Source organism: Plectropomus leopardus, chromosome 24, assembly GCF_026936395.1.
Source record: "Plectropomus leopardus strain MGB_pleo_1.0 chromosome 24, ASM2693639v1, whole genome shotgun sequence".
NCBI lineage: Eukaryota > Metazoa > Chordata > Actinopteri > Perciformes > Serranidae > Plectropomus > Plectropomus leopardus.
In genome coordinates, this window is record NC_142199.1 from 3,483,101 (window position 1) to 3,504,822 (window position 21,722).

Here is a 21,722-nt window from a genome sequence, read left to right on the forward strand (position 1 = left end):
TGCTGTGAATGCGAGGGACATTCAGTAAATTGTGTAATTTTAAAAAACAATATTTATATATATGTATATTTATATATATATTGAGACTTTGTGATGCCTTTGGGGGAGCCCTATTTTCCGGTGCAGACATGTCACGTGCTTGTGGTTAAAAATTGTACTATTAGAGAATTGCTTTTATGTGATATCACCTTTATTTATTAGTTATTTACTTATTAATTTCCTTTTTAACTCTTACTCTATTAATTCCTTATCCTTCTAATGTCCTGGGCGTGCCATCTTTTCATGTTTTTAATTTATTTACTTGTTTATCTCTTTCTTATTTATCTGTTTTTAATTATCTTATTTTGTTTTTTCTCCACTGATGTGATGTTGTGTTATATTATTTTTTAGAGTTATTTATTTTGGGGAAACTTTAGAAATTATTCGGAAAGCTGTCTGCAACAATTTTGGAATTACTTTAAACAAATAATACATAAAGATATTGGGAAATGAAAGTTTTAATTATTTTTAAATGAAAATATTTATTAAGCAAATTATTTATTTGTTCATTATTTTTTTATTTAATTATTTTCCAATTCATTCTTATTTTTACTCATTTCTAATTTTATTCCTTTCTCTATTGAGATTATATTATTATTATTTTTATTATTATTATTAATTTCCCTAATTATTTCTTCTTTTTCTTCTATTTCTCTGCTCTGTATTAATTTGTAAAATATAGAAATATTAATAAATAATTTCATTTATTCATTTTTCTATTTCTATGCATACTTATTATTGAGTCATTTTACTTTTTGATCCTCCAAAACTAAACACACACCTGCGTCTAAATAAGACTGAGGACTTTCAGATATCTTGTCATGATATAATCTTTAATCCCTATACATATATTTCCCATTGCACATTATCATCATCATCATCAGTTTTGGACAGAACAGACAGATGGGGATAATTTTGGTCAGGTCACAAGTAAATTAATAAAAATAATCAATAAATAATAGAAAATCTTCTTCACACAATCACATATAAAGTTCTACATATTGATTACAACAATGTAACAGGACAGTTAAACCATTGTTTCTGTACAAATAGATTTTCACATGTTTTTTGTTCCACATATTTCACATACTTTATGAGATTACTGCACTTTAGGGCAACATACAGAAAAGCTAAAGGTTACAGACGTAACCCCGTTTCTCTGAGTCTTTAAAGGTTCCCATGAGTGATGATCGGTAAGTTCCTCCAAACCTGGGGCAAATAATATTTAATTTTTAGTGGTTTTATTTACAGCAATAGTGCTGCAAACTGGTTTCTAAATATTATTTGTCCCAGGTGATCCTTTCAACAAAGTCCCCTCTTTTCTCGCACATTCATGATGATGCTGGCGAACGATATTTATGTGATAAAGCCAACAAACTGCACATTTTTACTGCAGAGAAAAATGAAATCAGTTGACCTTAACAAACACTCTGGTAAACAATGAGGTCAGGGCTGGGTTTTCTCAAAAAGCACCTTTTTTTGCAAAGACCTACAAATATAATGCAGATAAAGTTTAAAATTTATGTTTTAAGAACTTGTATTTACCATTTTTTGTTAAATTTTCCAATCGTTTGGCAAATTTTTCCAGAATAATTCAGATAAACTAAAAAATGTTTGTTTTAAGAAGTCCTATTTACCCTTTTTTCAAATTTTCAAATCTCTTGGCAAAAACCACATAAAGCCTATACCCAGAATAATGCACATAAAGTTAAAAATGCTTGTTTTAGGAAGCCAAATTTACCCTTTTTTACAAGTCTTTTCCATGTTAAAATGTTACAACAGTATAAAATGCTCTTACCTATAAGTGCTTCTTCACTTCTGACTGGTGAAGAGCATCGGGTTTTAGGTTGCATGCAGCTTGTTAGTCCACCTGGCCGTCATGTAAACATTATAAGAGTCAGGTGAGCAGTTTTCATCAAAAATCAAAATTAGCTAAATTTTTAACCATATTTCCAGAAAATCAGAAAAAGAAAATACAAATCAAAGGGTGGGTGAATTTATTATTATTATTATTATTATTATTATTATTGTGATGTTCCCGTATAAACTCCCTCGTCCACCTCGTGTGCCCCTTCGTGACTGAAGCAGTGCTGAGACCACACACATACATACACACACACACACACACACACACACACACACAAATATTTGGAAATAATGGCGCATCATGGCACAGGATATTAAGATTACTGTGCCAGAGGGAGCATAAATGCACCTCCTCATCGTGATCTGACTGGAAAACAGGTGTAAACATTAGTTACTACAGCTTGTTTGTAACAGGCTAAAGTGTGAATTTGCATTGTCCCTGTTAAATAAACTATAAAAACATAAACTTCCTTTAATGGTAAAAATTCAATTTTAAAAGGCAACTCTCTTTTGACAAGATTTTACAAAGATTTTAGATCTTGCAGGGTGACTATTTAGACAAAAACTAGATTCTTATTTTTTCCCATCCTGCTCCTGGTGAAAATATTACACCAAATTCCCTTTAAGAAATACGACATTTTAGCAATTTCTTAAATGTCTGCAAAAACAAACAACTCTACAGATACAAGGTAAAACAGGTCATGTGCTGACAGTATTCTTGTCAATTCGGCATCAATATAATCCCCCTTTTAAAATTTTAAAAATACTTATTTTATTAGTATTTTGTCGCCTCAACTTGCTACCATTGTCTGTTGTTAGGCTGCATTACTTCAGTGAGAAAAGACAGTGCAGATGAAACAGCTTCAAAAACTGAGATTTCTCATTAAATTAAGTGCTATTTGGTGAATCTTGTTCACTCCAGCTGTTTCTCCTCTTTTTGCATAGAACAAAAGAGCAGCGACTTTATTGTGTCCATTTAGGCCTAAAAAACTTAAAATGCTATGAAAAAGTTTAACAGTGTAACTCAAAGTCAGTAATACATGTATATTTCTACCTGTTTTCAACATTTATGAGGTGTTTTGAAAGAAACATCTGAATTTCCTTTACTTTGAGGAATAGTTTGGATTTATCTGCTTTATTTTGCATGTGGTCTTATTGAGTTAAAAGCTGCACGTGGCAAACCCAGCCCTGGTCATTCAGCACAGTTTCAAAACAGATGCACACACATCCACATGCATCCTCACCCTTTCACACAGTGCACGCCCCCACACACACAAACACCCACAGAAACAGAAGCTCAACGTACACGGTGTCCGTTTCAGTTTTTACACCCAGGAGTCGGGGGAGCCGGTGAACTTGTTGGCCCTGTTTGAAGGCCTCCGCGTGGTGGAGTAGAAGTCCACGTAGTTGGTGTTGGCTTTGAACTGGAGCGACTGGCCGGCGTAGCCGTCGGGGGAGGACGGGGTCAGGTGGACCGGCTCGTCCTCGTACTGCTCCTCTCCGTAGCCTTGTGGGGACGACAGGTACATTCTGTAGCTGTTGTAGTTCTTCCTGTCGGGTTCGTCGTAAAATGGCTCTGTGTGCTGGGAGGGAAAATGATGTTAAATTTGGACACTCTTCCACCATAACAGCGTGCAAATGTCTTATTTCAGATCTTGATCTTCTACACCATAACGTGTTTGTTATTCTGAATTTTTAATTTTAGCTATTTACATTGCTATCATGGTTTGTCATTTTGTGAGATTTTAAATGTTATTTGTTTGCTCGTTGATTGTTATTTTATACTAATGCTGCGATAAATATTAAACGCATTAAACAGAGAGAGCTCTCCAATGTAACGAGATTAAATAAATCAATGCAGGTATAAAATGTGTGCACATGCCTGTGGTCACATGATGGGAGGGGCTCAGGACAAAGAGGAGAGTACTCCAGCTTAAAAACAATCTTAGCATTATTAAATCATTTGACATCAAATAGGTGTAAGAAGTAAGTAGTGCCGCAACTTAATAATCTTTATTATAGAGTGTTATGTTCATTATCTGCTTGATTTTAAAAAAAGAAAAAAATAGTCTTGGAATTGCTGTTTTTTGTCCAAAAACAGAGTCTAAAAACCCAAAACATTCAGTTTGTCTTCATGGAGGACAAAACAAAAAAAAACAGCAAATATTGACTTTAGAGAAGCTGAGGCCAGTGAATATTTGGCCGTATCGCCTAAAACACGACTTAAACGATTAACAGCTCATTTTTCTGTTGAGTGATTAATGGATTTTAGCTCTGGTAAGCCCTGCTTTGTGCTGGACTGAATGATTCAGAAATACAACCAGACAGATGCTTATTCTGCTATTAATTAATGTTCAATACTTCAAAGCAGCAATGTGAATTATTGAATTTTAGGTTTTTTCTTACCTGGGACCTCCTTAAGTCCTCTCCTGACTGGGAGGAATAGGTCCCAATGAAATACGGAGTTTTCTTCTCAGACCCTGAAGTGGAAAATTCAGCAACACAGACAAGAGGACATCATACCAAAGATGCAACACCCACGATTTCATGTTAAACTGGCAGCAAGTTTGTGTTTCAATAGCTGTCGTCGTGAAAGGGAAACACCAGAACACAAGGTAATCAACACACACCTGTGTACTGCCGCTTGTGTAAACTGTTGTCTCCATAATACGTGTCGAGTTGCATAGATGACTGCGCTCTCTGATAGTTCGAACTGTGTCTTCTTATCCCGAGCATCGCCGGCGAGGATGTTGCACTACCACCTAAAAATAAGGACAAAAACAAGCATTGCATTTTAAGACGTGTACTTTCTTAAAAGGACTTTCTCTATTGTTCGCTGAGACTGGAAGACATAAAAGACACAAAATGACCGTCACAGTTGGACCTCACTCACCGGATCTCTCACCTGATTGGATGACGGGGGACATCTGCAGCGGGCTGGTGGGCAGCGTCGGCTGTGAAAGGTAGCGGTCTCGCTCCAGTGTGGAGACGGGAGTGACGAAGTGAGTGTAGTTCCAGCCGTCCTGCAAACACACAGCCAGTTTCATAAGAAATAAAGTGTATTAAAACTCTGATTTTGTCACTCAAGAAGTATCACCAAAAGGTCAGGAGTTTTTTTTTTTAAATAGATGCATAGCCTAAAAATGAAGACCAGCGAAAACGACAGGCTAGTCTGAAATGTCTTTGTATGACTGCTGATTTAGGCTTAAAAAAACTAAATAAAATTAGATTTATTTAAAAAAAGATGGTGTCTGCTGGTGCCGACCTGTTTGTAGAGGTTCCTCAGCTCTCTGTACTGCCACAACGTATTCAACACCTGAGCTGCTGCCTTCACCACCTTCATCGAGTACCTGTGAAAACATGTTGGACGTGACATTATTCATCAATATCGATTCAGTTATGAGTACTGACGGCAGAAATACACAAATAACTCATCACAATACCTTCTGATATGTGTTAAATAAAGTGTGCATTATCTGTTTTGATAAAACTAAAATAAAAGTAAAAAACGTGCACATTTTTGTCTGAGCCCAAAGTAACAAACGCAATAATCGCAATAATCGTTTATGCAGGATTTACTTACCTGCATTGTTTGTGATTCACAGCTTTAGCAACAGGTTGCAAAAAAACACGTGGTTCGTCGTGTTGTTGTAGCGTTTTAACACTGACACGTAACTACCATCGACTCGGTGTAACCAAACATCGGCTTTTAATGTTGTAGGCGCTGATTTTAACACGCGGAAAGCTCGCGCCACTGTCGCCCTTCAGGGCGTCATTGCAACGGAAATAATGAATTTCAGGATTTTAGGAATCGATGTTGAATTGGCAAAAACATAGTTTAGCCCCATGAGGTTTAATTAGCGTCTGACGTTATCTGAGGATAACGTTTCAGGCCTCACAACAATGTCGCATTGTTGTGAAACTCCTCACTTGCAAACCTCTTTTTGATCACAACAATGCGACATTTTCCGAATATAAGCTGTGTCCCAATCAGGTCTGCATCCTTCGGAGACAACTCCCAGGGCATCAACAGTTGTTATATCTTATAATACACACACGTGTTAAATACACACGTGTGTTAAATGGGACGGTCTCACCTTCGGAGGATTTCCTGGTTGCGTCACCAGATGTTTCTGCCCTTACCCCTACGTCACTTTATACCTGCGGGGGGGGCGGGGGGTACTAAAGCAAAGAAATGATTTTATTTTCAGATTTATTTTTTCCAACTAACCCCCCCTCCCTCTCACACAGCCAGGTGAGACCGTCTATCCCATTTAACACCTGTTGCTGCAGCCCTCTGAGGCGCCTCTGACGGACTCTCGGCCTCCGTAGACCGCATAATGCTGCGTCCTCCAAAGGATGCAAACCTGAATCGGGACATTAAAAAAAAAAACTGTCTCTGTCAAAGGTAAAATCTTTCATGTTTGGACAGAAAAAGACAATACCCTTTCCCTCGTCCTTTACTGATGTCCACCAGCTTCTCGATGCCTCCGCTGTCCGCTAAAGCTTTGGCGTTTTCCATGTTGCGGCTGGTGACCTCGTGCAGCGTGCAGCACACCGACGCCACCGTTTCGTCCGACAGCACCGTTGGACTGCTGCCGGGAAGCCGGGTCACCAGATCCCGCATGGCGTATTTTCCTGCAGGAGGAGACGCAGAATATGGACTTCATTTAGACCAATGACTATGCCCGCTGGCGCCCTAGAAAAAAAATATATATTAACATCACAAATAAATAAACAGTGACAAGTTGTTGAATTATGTGTGAGCACGTGATGTGTCGTTATTGGGTGCAGAGGTGCAGGTCAGAGGTCAGGTCAATTAAAAAGACGGTCACGGACAGGTGATGGATTTGTAATTTCGACAAGATGACGCCTTGGGCACCAAATTGGGAAGAGCCGGCCCTGGATGGGAACGATGTCTGATGACAGAAGATTGACGCTGAAAATATTTATGCGGGAAAAACAAATATTTGCTTCGTGATTAAAATATACACATATTTGTTTCGGGGGTTATCTTAAGTTTTTAGATAATTAAAAGCTCAATACTGGTTTGTTTGTTTGCTAAGGACGAAACCAAAACTGGACACCTTTACAATAATAAAAACCGAATATATGAAGCATTATTTTGTGTTAAATTTAAAGAGGACTTGTCCAGTGTGCTGTCTGAATAATACAGAACATGAGTTTATTTCTCTACTGTGCTTTTATTGTGACATGCCCAATGCTTTGCTTGCAAACAGACACTGATTTTGTGAACACGAAACATGCAGAAAGACTGAGACATCTGTTCATATTTATGGGAGAAAAGAAAGAAGACTTTATCGAGATAATCGGCGGACTGTCCGCTGTCGTTACGGTTTTGTTTTAGCCCATTTTGATACTGAATGAAAAGTGAAGTTTTCTAAATTTGCAGGGTTCCTGCAGCTATTTAAGGCTTTTTATGACTTTTTAATGCCACTTGGACTTAAGTGTATGACCAAATTTCAATAACTGGAACACTTTTAGTTTGCCCAAATTATAAATGTTACATAAAACATGACACTTTTTAAGGATTACCTACCTAAAATGATCTTTTGCCATTTTTTGAGCCATGTCTTGTTGAGGTGTCTGTGTTTTTGAAAGAAATCAGACCCAAATTGCTCAGCTTTCAAAGGGTTAAAGAAGAACAATTTCTCAAATTATATACAAAAAACAAATGCTACCAATTATTTCGAGATTTTACAATGCAATGTCAGATTTTTATTTTTTTTTTTGAAATTTTTAAAATATTGATAAAAGTAATTTTAAAACCACTCAAGGCCTTACTTTTAGGTTAATGAATTCAATGACTTTTTTAAAGATCTGTGGGAACCCTGGTTTGGTGTTTTTATTTATCATTTTATTATTTATTATTATTATTTTGGTGTCAGTTTGTGTTACCATCACCTGTTGGATTATTTCACCTTCAACACAACGTTTGTCCACAGGGGGGCGATGTGTTTTCATGTTTTCAATATTCAGTCTGATTTGAGAGACCGGCTCGCTGTGATGTCAGAAACAAAACGATTTTGAACAAGCTGCTGAAAGAGTGTGAATATGTCACCTATCAGCTCCTTGTTTCGGCTGTCCAGCGCCATGTTGCGGAGGGCGGTGGCGACGGAGCAGACGACCCGGTCGTTGTCCATCCTCAGCAGCTCCACCAGGATGGGCAGACCTTTCTCTTTACGCACCGCTGCTCGGATGTAAGCTGAGAACTGGACACACATGCACACAGCTTTATTGCTTTTATTTATTTCAAAAACATGGAGAAAAAAAGGCAATGAGCAACTTGGCAAGAAATGTCCCATAAGTTTCAAGAAATTAGTAAAATGTGACAAGGGAATTACCCAAAGAATTAAAAAAATATGTATCAGAAAAATAGGGAAAAATGTCCAGAAAAAAATATAAATAGAAAATTAAAAGAAATAAATAAAATAAACGCATCTTTATTTGGTCATTTTCTTGCATGTTTTTTTTCTTATTTTTAATTTTATTTTCTCTGATTTTTTGCAAACGTTTGGGCCATGTCTTGCTATGATGCTCACTGGCTTCTCCCCATGTTTAAAAAAAAAAAAAAAAATTCAAACCAATTTGGTCATGTTTAAAAGGGTCTAATCACTTGAAATGTTGTGGTATTTCTATCGTGGCCTCCCCAGCGTCCCACCTTCCAGTTTCCAGCTGAGAGGTTTTGCAGCGACCCCGCGGCACCCTCCAGCGTGGCCGGGTTGGAGCTCTCGGCCAGCAGGTTGAGGTACGGCTTCACCACCATCGGGTGCCACAGCAGCTCCGCCCCCCTCAGAGGCTGCGAGAAACCCGGGACCGGCCCGACGCCGTCCCACTGCAGCAAACACACATCAACCAACAAAAACGTAACACACGTGTGCAGATGTAGCTTGTTAAAATTTAAGGGGAAAAATTGGATTTCAAATCGTCTAGTTTTTCGTACCACCTGAAGTAGTTTTTGTTTATCAGTCTTTGACAGTCACTGGGTGTTTCCAGGGGTTACTGCTATGTATTCATTTACTTAATATTTATTTTTTCCTACTTTATCTTTTTTTTTCTGTAAATAATAATGAAAAAAATGTAGATATTTAATTTGAGTACGAACGTGTGTGTGTGTATCTATTTAAGAAATTATAGTATAGGTTTAAATGAATAAGTGAATAAAGGTTGGGATTAAATAACTAATAATAATTATGTTTTTGACCATTTCTTTGGCTCTATATTTTATATTGTCTGTAATTATAACTTTTTTGTCTGTCTATTTTTGTATAATATTATATATAATTATGATACCTATTTGCTTATGGACTATTTATTTAGATATTTTAATTTGTTTTATTGTTTTAAAAGACAGCATTTTATTTAATTATTTATAACACTTTTTATCTATTAATATTTTTTATTATCCTTTTTAATTACCTTTTATCTAGTGCTTAGAGTATTTTATTATTTATTAATTTTATTTATTATATTTATATAATATTAACATATTAATATATAATGTTAATGTTAATTTATATAATATATTATATTTAAATATTTTATCTATACATTTTTTTCCTGCCTGCGGTGTTTCCTCACTTATGGTAGCATTTTCTCAATTTCCACTTTTAATGAGCACTCTTATTTTAGTGTTTTAATTAATTACAGAGTCGTGCTTTTTTAACCATTTGCTTGTGTATTTTTGCATTTTGTGTCACAGTTTTGCTTGTCTGAAAAGTGCTATACCAATAAAGTCTGATTGATTTAAATCTGATTTAAAGCCTCTAAATGACCTCTTTGCATTTTTCGAATCATAAAATTGGGATTTTATTGTCCTCCTTCAGAAACAGACCTGCAAATATTCTCCTCCATTTCCCAGATTCCCAGGACCTCGACCCCTCCGTGTTTGTACCTTGTCGTCGGGCCAGCCGCCCCTCTTCCTGCCGCGCCTCCTCTTGCCCCAGCAGAGGTAGTCCAGCTCCTTGGCCGGGGACGAGAAGCCCAGCAGGGTGTCCAGCTCCTGGTTGCCGAGGAGACGAGAGGAGGGCATCTCCACCTCCAGCCGGTACGAGAGGTTCCTCAGGGTGCAGACGCTGTTCTCCACGATCTAAAAAAAAACAGAGAAGTCTTCACGTCTCGACCGTTTTTGCGTCTTTTTTACACGAAGAGAAACGAGGCTGATAATAAGGTTGAAGACGAAGATGAGGAGGAGTGTCCTCTTGTTCGAACAGCCATCACTTTTACTGACCAGACGAACGACTGAGAGTTACAGTACGAGAGTGAAGTGTGTATATATTTTACTAATACTTTAATATTTATTTCTTTTTTAAGGAATTTTTAATTGGTGCTTTCTTTTGTTTTGTTTTTGGCTTGCCTCAAAATATTTGCTGCCAAGACTATTTTAAATCTCTATATATGATCTGTTATAACTGAAAACCCAAATAAAGAAACTGTTAAAAGTTTAAAATAAATAAAAAAACATTGTTACTGGTCCGATGGCCGTATGATAACCAGGGTTCCTTCAGCTCGAGGCAGGTTAGATTTAAGACTTTTTAAGACTTGTTTAAATACAACTCAGAGTGAAATTTAAATAAATAAATAAATTAATATTAATTTATTAATTTAATATTATTTATAATATAAATATTTTTTGAACATAAAATATGACTTTTTTGGTGACATTCATGCATGACGATTTTAATATTTTATTTTATTTTTTTTACAAACAACAATAATTATTATTATTATTATAAGCTAAAATATTATTATTGTTGTTGTTTTAAAAAAAACACACAACATCTTACCAGCTATTTTAAAATGTTACGATACAATGTCAGCCAAAAAATGCATAAATCCCTGTCTGTCATGTCTTAGCATTTTTAAGACTTGTGAAAAATCTATTTAAGACATTTTAATACAAATTAAGACCTTACTTATTTTTTAGATTAATGAGTTTAATGCCTTTCAAGACTTTTAAAGGCGAATAAAACGCAATAATCCCTTTTTGGTTGACAAGCAGGTCCCCGTATGGTTTATTATTATATATTTTAGGGTTTAGTATTTAGTTATAACTGTGACAGAAAGGTAGGTGTGTGTGTGTGTGTGTGTGTGTGTGTGTGTGTGTGTGTGTGTGTTGTTGCAGCACCTTGCTGTCATAGTCGGATGTGTTGACGCAGGCTTTGAGGACGTGGAGCAACGAGTCGACCAGACCTTCACAGCAACGCAGCTGACTCCTCGCCTCCTCCCCTGCTGAGCTCAGGTTCCTCACACACACACACACACACACACACACACACACACACACAAAAACACACATTAATTCAGACTGCAGTGTGTGGATTCCCCCACAGGGTGGCTTCAAACCTGCCCGGATACAAGTAAAGGAGGAAGCTTATCCTCCAATAGGATCCTTCAGCCGCCACTAATGGAGAGCTGACATGAGAAGACTGCACAGCGGCACATAACTCCCACAATGCATTTCTATACCATCAATCTACAGCCTGCGTGCAGAGAAAAATGCTGGAGGCGTGTGTGTGTGTGTGTGTGTGTGTGCTGTTTCCCTGCAGCACAGAGAAGAAAAAAACACCAGTTTGTGATCCGACATGAATTAAATGAAGCCTTTAAAACTGTTTTTTTTTTTGAGGAGTTTAAAGATACTTTTTAAAAGTCCAGGAAACACACCTGGTCTCAGTCCTGATTGGCTCCTGACACTAAAGGACGACTGGCGGCCGTCCAGTCAGGACAGTTTGCAGCATGTGAACTGGGAAGTCACAACTCAGCAGGTTTCATTCATTTGATTCAGAGTCCAAAGCTGCAGAGCAAAGCTGAGTTTCATTCAATAAATTCTCATTTAAAGGGCTAATCCGAACTTTTTGCCGTAAATAAAATGTTGCCGTGTTGGCTGGTTTCATAACAAATGCACTTGTACAGTATTTCATGTTCATGGGACTGATAGCAGAAAGGTTACTGTGTTTACCGCTTACGTTTATCTAAGAACTGAAGAGAGTCGCGTGTGGCTGCGAAGTTGGTCATTAAAGAGTTAAACTGACAATAGAGCACTATAAAGATTTATCAGAGTTTAACGAAGAATCCCAATTTTTTCTACAACATGAGAAAGCACAAGAGCTGCAACAGTTAGTCAATTTATTGATTAGTTTCCTAAATAAAAAATTAGTTGGCAACAATTTTGGTTTTCAAATTATCGTCATTTTTTAAACAAAAAAGCCAAACGTCTGTACTTACTTTTACGGTATACTTTTACTTCACTTGAGTATTTCAATCTGATGCCACTCTCTATATCGACTTCACTACACTTGAAATATTAAACTTACTTCACTACAATTGTTTGTGAACTTAGTTACAAATTTAGATGTTTGCACACGAACTATAAATATACGAATGCAGCCAAAGCATTATTTTCATTATTAACATTATTTCTATAATAAAACTTTTTGCTTTTCCTTTCAATTATTTCAATGTATTAAGTTAAAATTTTCTACATTTTACTTTTAATACTTAATTATATTTCTCTGTTTGTACCCTTTTTTTAAAAAAATGATAACTTATGAAGATATAATCTACATATTTACTTATTTAGTAACACTTTTAATGCAGGAATTTTACTCATAACCGAGTATTTTTACAGTGTGGTATTAGCACTTTTACTTAAGTAAAGGATCAAAATACTTTCTCCACCACTGCTTAAATGTGAGAATTTCACACAAAAATGAGGAGCTTTTGATTTTTGAAGTGTTTGAAGACAATTTACTGACAAAGAAATTAATCTAAAAAAAAGTATTGGCAGGTACTATAATGAAGAAAACAGAACAGAAAACCTGGAAATATATGTTGCAAAAAAAAAAATTAATAAAATAAAATAAAATTAAAATGGTTTGATCTATTTAAATGAATTCTGAGGATCTGTTACCGTAAAAAGAACGAGTCCGCCCATTACCTCTATTTTATAGCCCCATCTAATTTAAAAGGGGGTTTTAATTTATTTATGTATTTTTTAAATTAACTTTAATGGCGCTCCATATTCTACAACATTAATGGGTGTAAAATGTGCAGATTATTTTCCTCTGAAGGCCACTGTGGTCCAGCCCGTACTTAAACCCTCATGCCTGCATAAAATCTCCATTAGAGAGCCTCTCGCTGATGATTTTATGATTGCGACTATGTGCTGTGGTTTTACACAATCATTAAAATGAAAAAGCAGACAGAAAAAAAAGCCGCCCAATAAATCCAAAAGTCATTCTTGCGTTTCGAAATGAGAATCGATTTAATGAGCAAACTGCATGACTGGTAACTCTACAGTATTGGGAGGCGAGGCACTTTGTTAAATCTATTTTTTTTAGAAATAAAAAAAGATTTGTGTGTGTTTGGGGATAGTTAAACTGTAAAGGAGTGTGCTGTAAACATTTAAAACACGGTGCTGATGAATATGCATGAGCATCATCAGCAAAGATTATGATTAATGATGATAAATGACTGGAATAATGGCGGCATCAATAGCTATTTTCTTCCATTTGGAAGATGATTTCATCATCATAAGACTCGAGAAATCGACAAAACAAAACAATAAATGCATCACAGCACGTTCAGCAGAGGCTGCGTTTGACTCGCTCCTCACCTCAGACAGCCGGTGGTGTTTCGCAGCAGGAGGGACGACTGAAACTTGACTTTGTGTTCGTCGCGGTGCGAGACGCTGCTCCAGCCCGAGTGGGGGATGACGACTGTGTTGGTCAGCGTGGACAGAGCGTCACGGATGATGGTCATCTTCACTGCGTCACACGAGGAAAGGTTCCACAAGACTCCTGTGGGGGACAATAAAGACGAGACAGAAGACGTCAGTCTTGTCTTGTTATCGGGATCATTTCACAGTCTGGAGGACTGAAAGCCAGTGTTCGGAGGTAGATGAGATCACTGATACTTCATCTGTGTTTATGCAGTATGTATGAGTATTAGTATTAGTATTAGTAAAAAGTGGAGGTCGACAGATTATCGGCCTGGCCGATTTTTGCTGATTCTCTGTATCGGTGTTCAGATGACTTTTCCAAGCCTTGACTGAGCATGTTGATTTTTTTTTTAAACTGAGGGAATAAAAGACAATGACCAAATTGGCAAGAAATGTCCCAAAAATAACATAAAAATAAATAAATAAATATGGAAAAATGTCCAGAAAATATACGTGGACCTGTAATAATTTTATATTTGAAATTATGTTACTACATATATATATGTGTGTGTGTGTGTGTGTGTGTGTGTGTGTGTTTTTTCTTAGCATTTTTGTAGGTCATATTCTTTATTTTTGTCTTATTTTATATGCAATGTCAACATAAAGATCTAAGTCTAAGTCTGACATTGTGTGTCGGATGGACAGACAGCACAACAAAGTGTTGTATTTTTGTGTGTTTCTTAATATTGGGCTGCATATTTTATTTGGGGATGTGGCAGATCAAGGTCAGATAATTTCAGGGGAAAAGAGAGATAAAACTAGACTTTCTGCAGCCTCTTGGGTCCACCAAAGTACAACTTTAATGATCTAAACCTGAGCTGCAAAAATGAAAACTTCCCCAAAGCTTCATATCAAACCAAATACTGTCCTCTGCGCGTCTCCTGAGAATATGAGGCGTCTCGCAGCTTCATATCTCCTGGTATTAAACAGTATGTGTGGTGTGGCTGCAGAGCTGTCAGCCGCATTCTGTTTCCAAAGCACATTATCTGAGCATCTGTCCCGGCGACTGTGCCGAGATCTGTTCTGTCAACACTGAGCGCTGAGTGTTTAAGCCGCTGCCGCTCTCACCTCCCACAGAACAGCCGATACACAGATTAACGCGCTGCCAGCCAGTCAGACCGACGCTCGGCCAGCAAGCCGGCCAGCCGGGTGGCCAGCGGACCTCGCAAGCAGGCCGACACCCACGCACGTCACGCCAGGATTTGAATGCTGAATGTTTTTTGTTCGCGTGGATGCTGCTTTTACCTGATTTTACCCCTGTAGGGAGAACAGCTGACAGCCAGCCAACACAGGCAACTTTTAGGAACTTTTCTGGGTGTGAATGCAAAGCAATTACGTATATATGTACATACATACATACATACATACATACATACATACATACATACATACATAAATACAAACATATATACATACATACACACACACACACACACACATATGTATATACATATATATATATATACATACACACACACACACACACACATATATATATATACATACATATATACACACACACACACACACACATACATACACACATATATATACATACATACATACATACATACATATATATACACACACACACACACACACACACATATACATATATATGTATATGTATATGTATATATGTGTTTGTGTGTGTGTATATGTATGTATGTATGTATGTATATGTATATATGTGTATATATTTTTTTTTTTTCATTGTTAAATAAGATCCCCTCAACAAATAGAAATAATTTCTGTTTTGGTGAGAAAGGCACAAGTCCCCACGCGAGTCGGCCTATACATACATATATATATGTATAAAATATATATTTTTAAAGGTCTCTAGGATCCCAAAAAATGATTTATGTACCAACATTGCTTAAATTTTGTTAGCCCAGTTGATTTTTTAAAAAAACTTTTTTCTGTTTAGCTGGGGACCAACTGTGTCCTACTGAGGTCCACTGTTTAAAATGTGCCAAAACTACATAAGTTAAGCAATATAGGAGAGCTTCTTAAAAGAGAATTGTAGTTATTTTTATATATAATCAAAGTTCAATATTTACCACACTGTAAAAATCTGAAATAAAAGAGCGCCATTTCATTGCCACTCTACTCATAAATACAGTATTTCCTGTGTTGGCCTTAACATTAATAATACAAGTAATATATTAGTAATAAAAGTACAATTCAACACTTCAATAACATCTATACTAACTAAACCTGTTCCCACTTTTCCAGCTATTCCTACAAAATATTCCACGTCATTTGAATGTTCATATCCATTTATTCATCATCACCTTCCTCCATCTCGTCATCGGCTTCATACCCCACGTCACTGATTTCACTGTTAGAGGACAGAGCAGACGGTGACGAGGAAGACGGTGTCTCCTCGTCACTGTCCGAGTCATCCACAGGCCCTCGGTGTACACCTCCGCTCGCCATCATTGTGCCCTCAAATGTAAAACTGGACCTCTATTCATAAACTCTCTTTTCTTTGATCTGTGATGTCTTTTTTGTGACATCACAACATCCATCCGACCAAATAAACAAGAAAAAACTAAGAAGATGCTCTTTGGCACCGAACATCTACAACATACTTGACCATAGAAACGCCGTTCAAACGTCACAACATTCAGCTTAATTAGGACATTATTGCCCGCTTTCAACTTTTTGATATCATTTATACTTTACGAAATATTCAACGTTTTTCTGATATTTTTCCCCTTTAAATGAATATGTGGAATGTTCTCCTCATTCATTATTTCACCTAAAAACTCCACTGCAACTATAAAAATAAAGAGAAAATAGAGGCCAGATTGAAAAATACTAAAGTCACCGAGTTCCTAAATTTATGTGCCTTCCATCAAAAATTAAACATAAATGAGACATTTTTGAACAATTGTATTTTTTTAGGAATGAGTCACTGGTTTTGCTTGACGTAATACACATTACTGCCGTTTGTTTCATGATATTTCACTTCGTAATTGCTGGTAGAGCCACAAAACGACAACAAAGAAACACAAAATTACCACAAACTGACACAGAACCGGAGAGAGATGAGTAATATCTACAAAGAGACGCAAAGACAACAAAGGGAGGCTAAACGACTATAAAGTCTGTGTGTGTGTTGTGGAAACAGAGATGTCGTACTTGTCCCTGCCCATTGCTTCATTATCTACCCATGAGTGATGGGAGCCTGACAAGATACACAGCAATGCATAAACAACAGCAGTTAAGAAGATTTCTAGGAAGCAAATATGACTTTAAACAATTTCAATTATTTTAACGCTTTAACTTGGAATGCAGGCAAAGAGAAACTTAAGAAATTTCCAAAAATTAGCAAGACATTGGTAAAAAAAATTGCAAGAAAATTACCTGAAATTAAATAAATAAATAAATATATTAAATAAAATAAATAAATAAATATTAAATAAATTAATATAAATTGAAAATAACAAAACCTGAAAAAAAGAATAGAATAATATAAATGATAACAATGCTATTTTCTGCTAATATAATAATTAAATTTAAATTAATAAAATAGAAATATAGTTTTATATAGATATGTTTTCTTATTTATGAGATATTTTCTCACTCTAGTTTTTAGCTCATTTCTGGTGATTTTCCTTTCACTTTCACTAGTTTATATGCAGTTTGCAGAAGATTTCATGCCAATTTGCTAATCGCCTTTTCTTCCAGTGTCAATGACCGAGGCCAAACCAACTCGCTTCTGTTTAAAGGTTTAAATGACTGTGAACGCAGCACAAGAAAACTGATGTCGATTCCAGTTTCAAAGGGTGTAAAATCAGTTTTGCAAATGTTTGATGGGGAAGAAAACGTTTTTAGGAAACCCACAATGCATTCTTGGTGACAAACAGTCAACATAACTCCACAAAGCGCCTTTAGCCAAAGAAGACTTGACTTACCAGTGACCAGCTCACGAACTTCATTGTCAGTTGTTTTCCTGAGGAGCCGCAGCAGAGCGGGCACGCCGCCGCAGTTCCTCAGCGCCACTTTGTTGTTGTCGGTGGCTTTGCCGTACACCAGGTTCCTCAAGGCCCCGCAGGCGCTCTTTTGAACCTCGGTCAGCTTGTGATCCAGCAGGTCCACCAGGTGCTGGATCCCTCCCAGGTGACACACCTGCAGAGCATTCAGCACGATGGATGAATTTCATATTGAATTATACAAAAAATGTTTTTTAAAAAAGTAAGAATTAAAGCAATTCAAACAAGTTTTAAAATAAAAAGCCCTGCAGCGTTTCCTTTGAGTGACTCTCTGAAATATTTTGGAATCAAACCTGAGCTGGAACATGCAGAAGCATCACTGTGGCATGTTCAAAACTTTCCTGTCATCTCGAAATAAACCCGTCCCAGGAGAGCAGCAGACGCTCCCTGTTTCCCTCTGATTCGGTGTTCAAACCCTCACTGAAAACATTTGTTTCTGGCAAAACGAGCAGGCGTGTTTCCAGGCCGCTCCAAAGGCTAATTAAAAGCTCATCACCAAACAAACCAAACGGCACTAAAATGGCTCTCGCGTGAAGCCCCACTATTGTGCTGGACTTATTTATTGCACGGGAAGCAGAGCAAAGAGAGACAGCGAGCGGCGCTGCAGCGTGTCGGAGCGCTGGCACATTTGGCAGCGACGTTACTTAAAGTTTTGTTGGAGCAGATGGCGCTTTGGCTCGGAGTTTGGCAGCAAAGAAAGTCAAATTTCAAACCCTGTAAACTGAGAATAGATTCTCAGAGACAGTGCAAGGACACAATAGCAGATATCTGAGGCAATGTAAATGAGCAACAGTTGCAGCAACGAGCAATTAAATCAATATCAGTGTGTTTGAAATGAATGAAAGCCCGCATGAATGTCTGATTCATGTCTTTAAACTTTACATTATCACACATTTCAGAGCTGTCTTTGTCTTGGAGTGAAGCCTGTAAACGTAGCAGCAGCTTCCTCCACCTGAGGAGTGAGTCATGCCTCTGACGTCTGTCTTGGTATTTATACTCAGACAGCAGCACAGCGTGTCCCCCATCACCTTACCTCCACCTTGACCCTGTTGTCTCCGTAGCACAGGTGCTGCAGATAGGCGGCGGCGTTGGCCTGGACGGAGGGAAAGTGATGCTGCAGCATGTGGATGACCTCCGGCAGCTCGGGGTCGCGCCAGGCAAACTCCCTGAGGGGGAACAAAGGGAAAAGTTTCATCAAGGTCCACTCACATGAACTATTTCCTGTCTCTTCAGACTTAAATGTGAAGTCATTTGAAATCAGTTTGTGTCATGTTGCAGCATCACAGTTTCATAAAGTGCTGCAGGGATGCAACAGGGCCCCACTGCAGAGCTCCATGCTGGGACACATCTCCATTTTCGGCCCCTGTGGTGGAAAATCATGTGTATTTATCGTACTTCTGTTTCAATAAATAACATTTAGATGCTCATTTTAAAAAAGGAGCTTAACGCTGATTTCAGTGCATCGTCTATGGACATGTTGCAGCTGCAGTATTTTTTTCACAATACAGTGAGGAGCTGCAGCATCACTGATATGGATATCTGAGATGATGCCGGACAAGAATGGGATTTTGGTGAGGAAGTATTTGCAATGTTTTTCTTCTTGGCCTTCATGCATTCATTGTCCTGCAGCCTATCAAGTTTTTTGTTTTTTTTTTGGTTTAACAAGTTAGTTGTGTTGCGAAATTATTTTTGATATTTTATGTATTTATGCAAACACAGGGATAAAATAGCAAGATTTTTGGAAGAATTTATCTTGGTTTTGTAAAATAACAGATCTAATTTCTAAATTTCTACACATGCATACGGATTACTGATTGGGACTACTGCACGCAGGCTCAGAGGCCTGGCCTTCACTTGCAAAATGTCACTCAAATGAACAAGTATTGACAAAGACTCAAAATGAACACAAATAGATGCAAAATCACTGCAGAGAGACACAGAATGACTACAAAGAAAACACCAAACAACCACACAGAGACACAAAACAAGAAGAATAAGACTCAAAGCACATACAGAGAGACACAAGATGACCGCAAAAGACACAAAGCAACTTATCAGTCACACAGAATTACTTCAAAGAGACACAAAATGATTAAAAAAATACACAAAATGATTTCAAAATGCAACTGCAAGACTCAAAATGACCACAAATAGATGCAAAAGCACTGCAGAGACACAAAATGACTACTAAGTGACACAAAACAAACAAAAAGCCACAAAAATACCCCAAATAGATATAAAATAAGATATGAAATAAGCCACAAGGAGACAAAAAACAAATCAAATGACAGAAAAAGACAAAAGGACGCTAAAATACCTCAAAAAGATGGAAAAAAAGAGGATAAAAAACAATAACAGGGAGACAAAAAGTGGCAACCAAGTGACAGAAAATAACCAAAATTACCTCAAAAAGACACAAAACAATCATAAGGAGATAAAAAAAACAATAACAGGAAGACAAAAAATGGCAGCCAAGTCACACAAAGTAACACAAAAGACACAAAATTACTCCTAAAAGACACAAAATGACTTAAAAGAAACACCACTGAGTCACTGCAAAGAGATGCAACAGCACCATAATGTCGGTGTGTCTCACTCCAATGTACGAGAGGCGGTGGCCCCTTTTTTGCATATCTGCTCCCAGGGGCCCCTTTTCAGTGTGTATATCTACATACTTCTGAATGTGTGTGAGTACCTCGGGTCCTTGTGGATGCTCTCGATGGACGGGGTGCGCGTGGCCACCCGCTCCACCAGTCCAGAGTGCCGGTGGGAGAAGACGGGCTCCCCGGGGACCCTGTAGGAGTCGACGTACAGAGCTGCAGTGCTCAGCCCGTAGCTGCTTCTTTGGTACGGCAGCGTGCCGCAGTGGCTTGTGGTCCGCGGGAGGGTCTCCATACCTGAGGACATGAAATAAGGCTCCTTGAGAAAATAAAATAATAAGTAATGCAAGTTTTGTTTTTGTGAGGTTCAAGAACGCAGCAACAAATTTTGAGGCTGTTTGTAGTCGTCAAGTACATAAACATGCAAGGTCACATCAATTAGAAAATACTATCATGTTTATAAGCGCTTAAAATGAGCTTTTAAAAGCAGCGATCTGTCTCAAGGGCCAAACCTGTTTAAATCTCAGCTAAACCAAACTAAAATGGCTCCTTAGATCCTCCACTATCAAACCGCAGAGCTTTCAGCCTGAAATCGTTTGCAAAGGCTTCAATTACGACGCAGCAGAGAACATGAAAGGTTTCAGCCTAATTAAGTTCGGACCTCGGGGAGCGATAATAACAACAGTTCCTGTGCCTGTAAACCCTGATTTCCGCCACAGATTTCAGAGAAATCATCCTCTGAGCAGATGTGAAACTGAGCTTCTCAACCTGGGTACTGTGGCCCCGGAGGGGGACGCTGAGGTGAAAAATTAGGTCGTTCATTCAGGTCCAATATTTTTGGAAGATAACTCTTTACATCATAACTCCTACTGTACCTCTAGTACTTCTGTTAGTACTTATGGTAGTTTTGCACCTATGGGTACTGCTGATGCTTATTGCTGTTGCTCATTGCTTCTCTCGATGGTTTTTAAAAGAAATCAAACCACTTTGCTCAGGTTTTAAAGGGTTAAAAACTTGCTCATGCTGCAACTTTCCACCAAGTTTCATGAAAATCGAGCCAGAATTTTTTTCCATAATCCAGCTGACAAACAGACAAACAAACCAAACCGAAAATATTGCTAAATTTAAGCGCTCCCATGCCTGTGTTGGTCCTGTAGAGGGAGCCCTGGGGGTCGTGGGTGGGGCTGTGGTACAGCGGGCTGTGGAAGGAGCGCTCGTCAAAAACGGGCGTCATGTGGCAGTCTGGAGACAACGCCGCCCTCAGCTCTGGATCTATCTGCCCCGCGTGGCTGGCGTACGAGCTGTGAAGGCCTGCAAAAGACAAATAAACTTTATTTACACACTGAATATTTTATATGACAAAAAATTATAATTGTAGTAACAAAGATTGTCAGCTGATGGCAGTGATATGTGAAGAGTGTCTGTGCTTTGTCACTTGAACAGTGGAGTTTTATAGGATGCCCTATTTTAGCAATT

General features: G+C 37.8%; 1 protein-coding gene across 7 annotated transcripts in view; it reads right to left on the minus strand.

Annotated features, from left to right (window-relative positions):
• Nucleotides 1-904: 904 nt before the first annotated feature.
• Nucleotides 905-21,722, minus strand: part of LOC121963068 (plakophilin-4-like) — a 63,296-nt gene continuing 42,478 nt past the window's right edge. For 4 of the 7 annotated variants that reach the window (XM_088074732.1, XM_088074731.1, XM_088074733.1 and 1 more), the window contains exons 8-22: nt 21,387-21,557; nt 20,342-20,543; nt 18,680-18,812; nt 17,569-17,782; nt 13,541-13,724; nt 11,054-11,171; nt 9,821-10,015; nt 8,543-8,761; nt 7,988-8,138; nt 6,351-6,543; nt 5,171-5,255; nt 4,799-4,928; nt 4,536-4,667; nt 4,312-4,385; nt 905-3,488 (exon numbers count right to left, since the gene is read on the minus strand). In XM_088074732.1, the coding sequence (XP_087930858.1) occupies nt 3,231-3,488; nt 4,312-4,385; nt 4,536-4,667; nt 4,799-4,928; nt 5,171-5,255; nt 6,351-6,543; nt 7,988-8,138; nt 8,543-8,761; nt 9,821-10,015; nt 11,054-11,171; nt 13,541-13,724; nt 17,569-17,782; nt 18,680-18,812; nt 20,342-20,543; nt 21,387-21,557 (2,459 nt within the window). In that variant the 3' untranslated portion in view covers nt 905-3,230. The remainder of the gene's footprint in view (nt 3,489-4,311; nt 4,386-4,535; nt 4,668-4,798; nt 4,929-5,170; nt 5,256-6,350; nt 6,544-7,987; nt 8,139-8,542; nt 8,762-9,820; nt 10,016-11,053; nt 11,172-13,540; nt 13,725-17,568; nt 17,783-18,679; nt 18,813-20,341; nt 20,544-21,386; nt 21,558-21,722) is intronic. The other 3 variants (XM_088074735.1, XM_088074734.1, XM_088074736.1) reach the window with 3 other exon arrangements.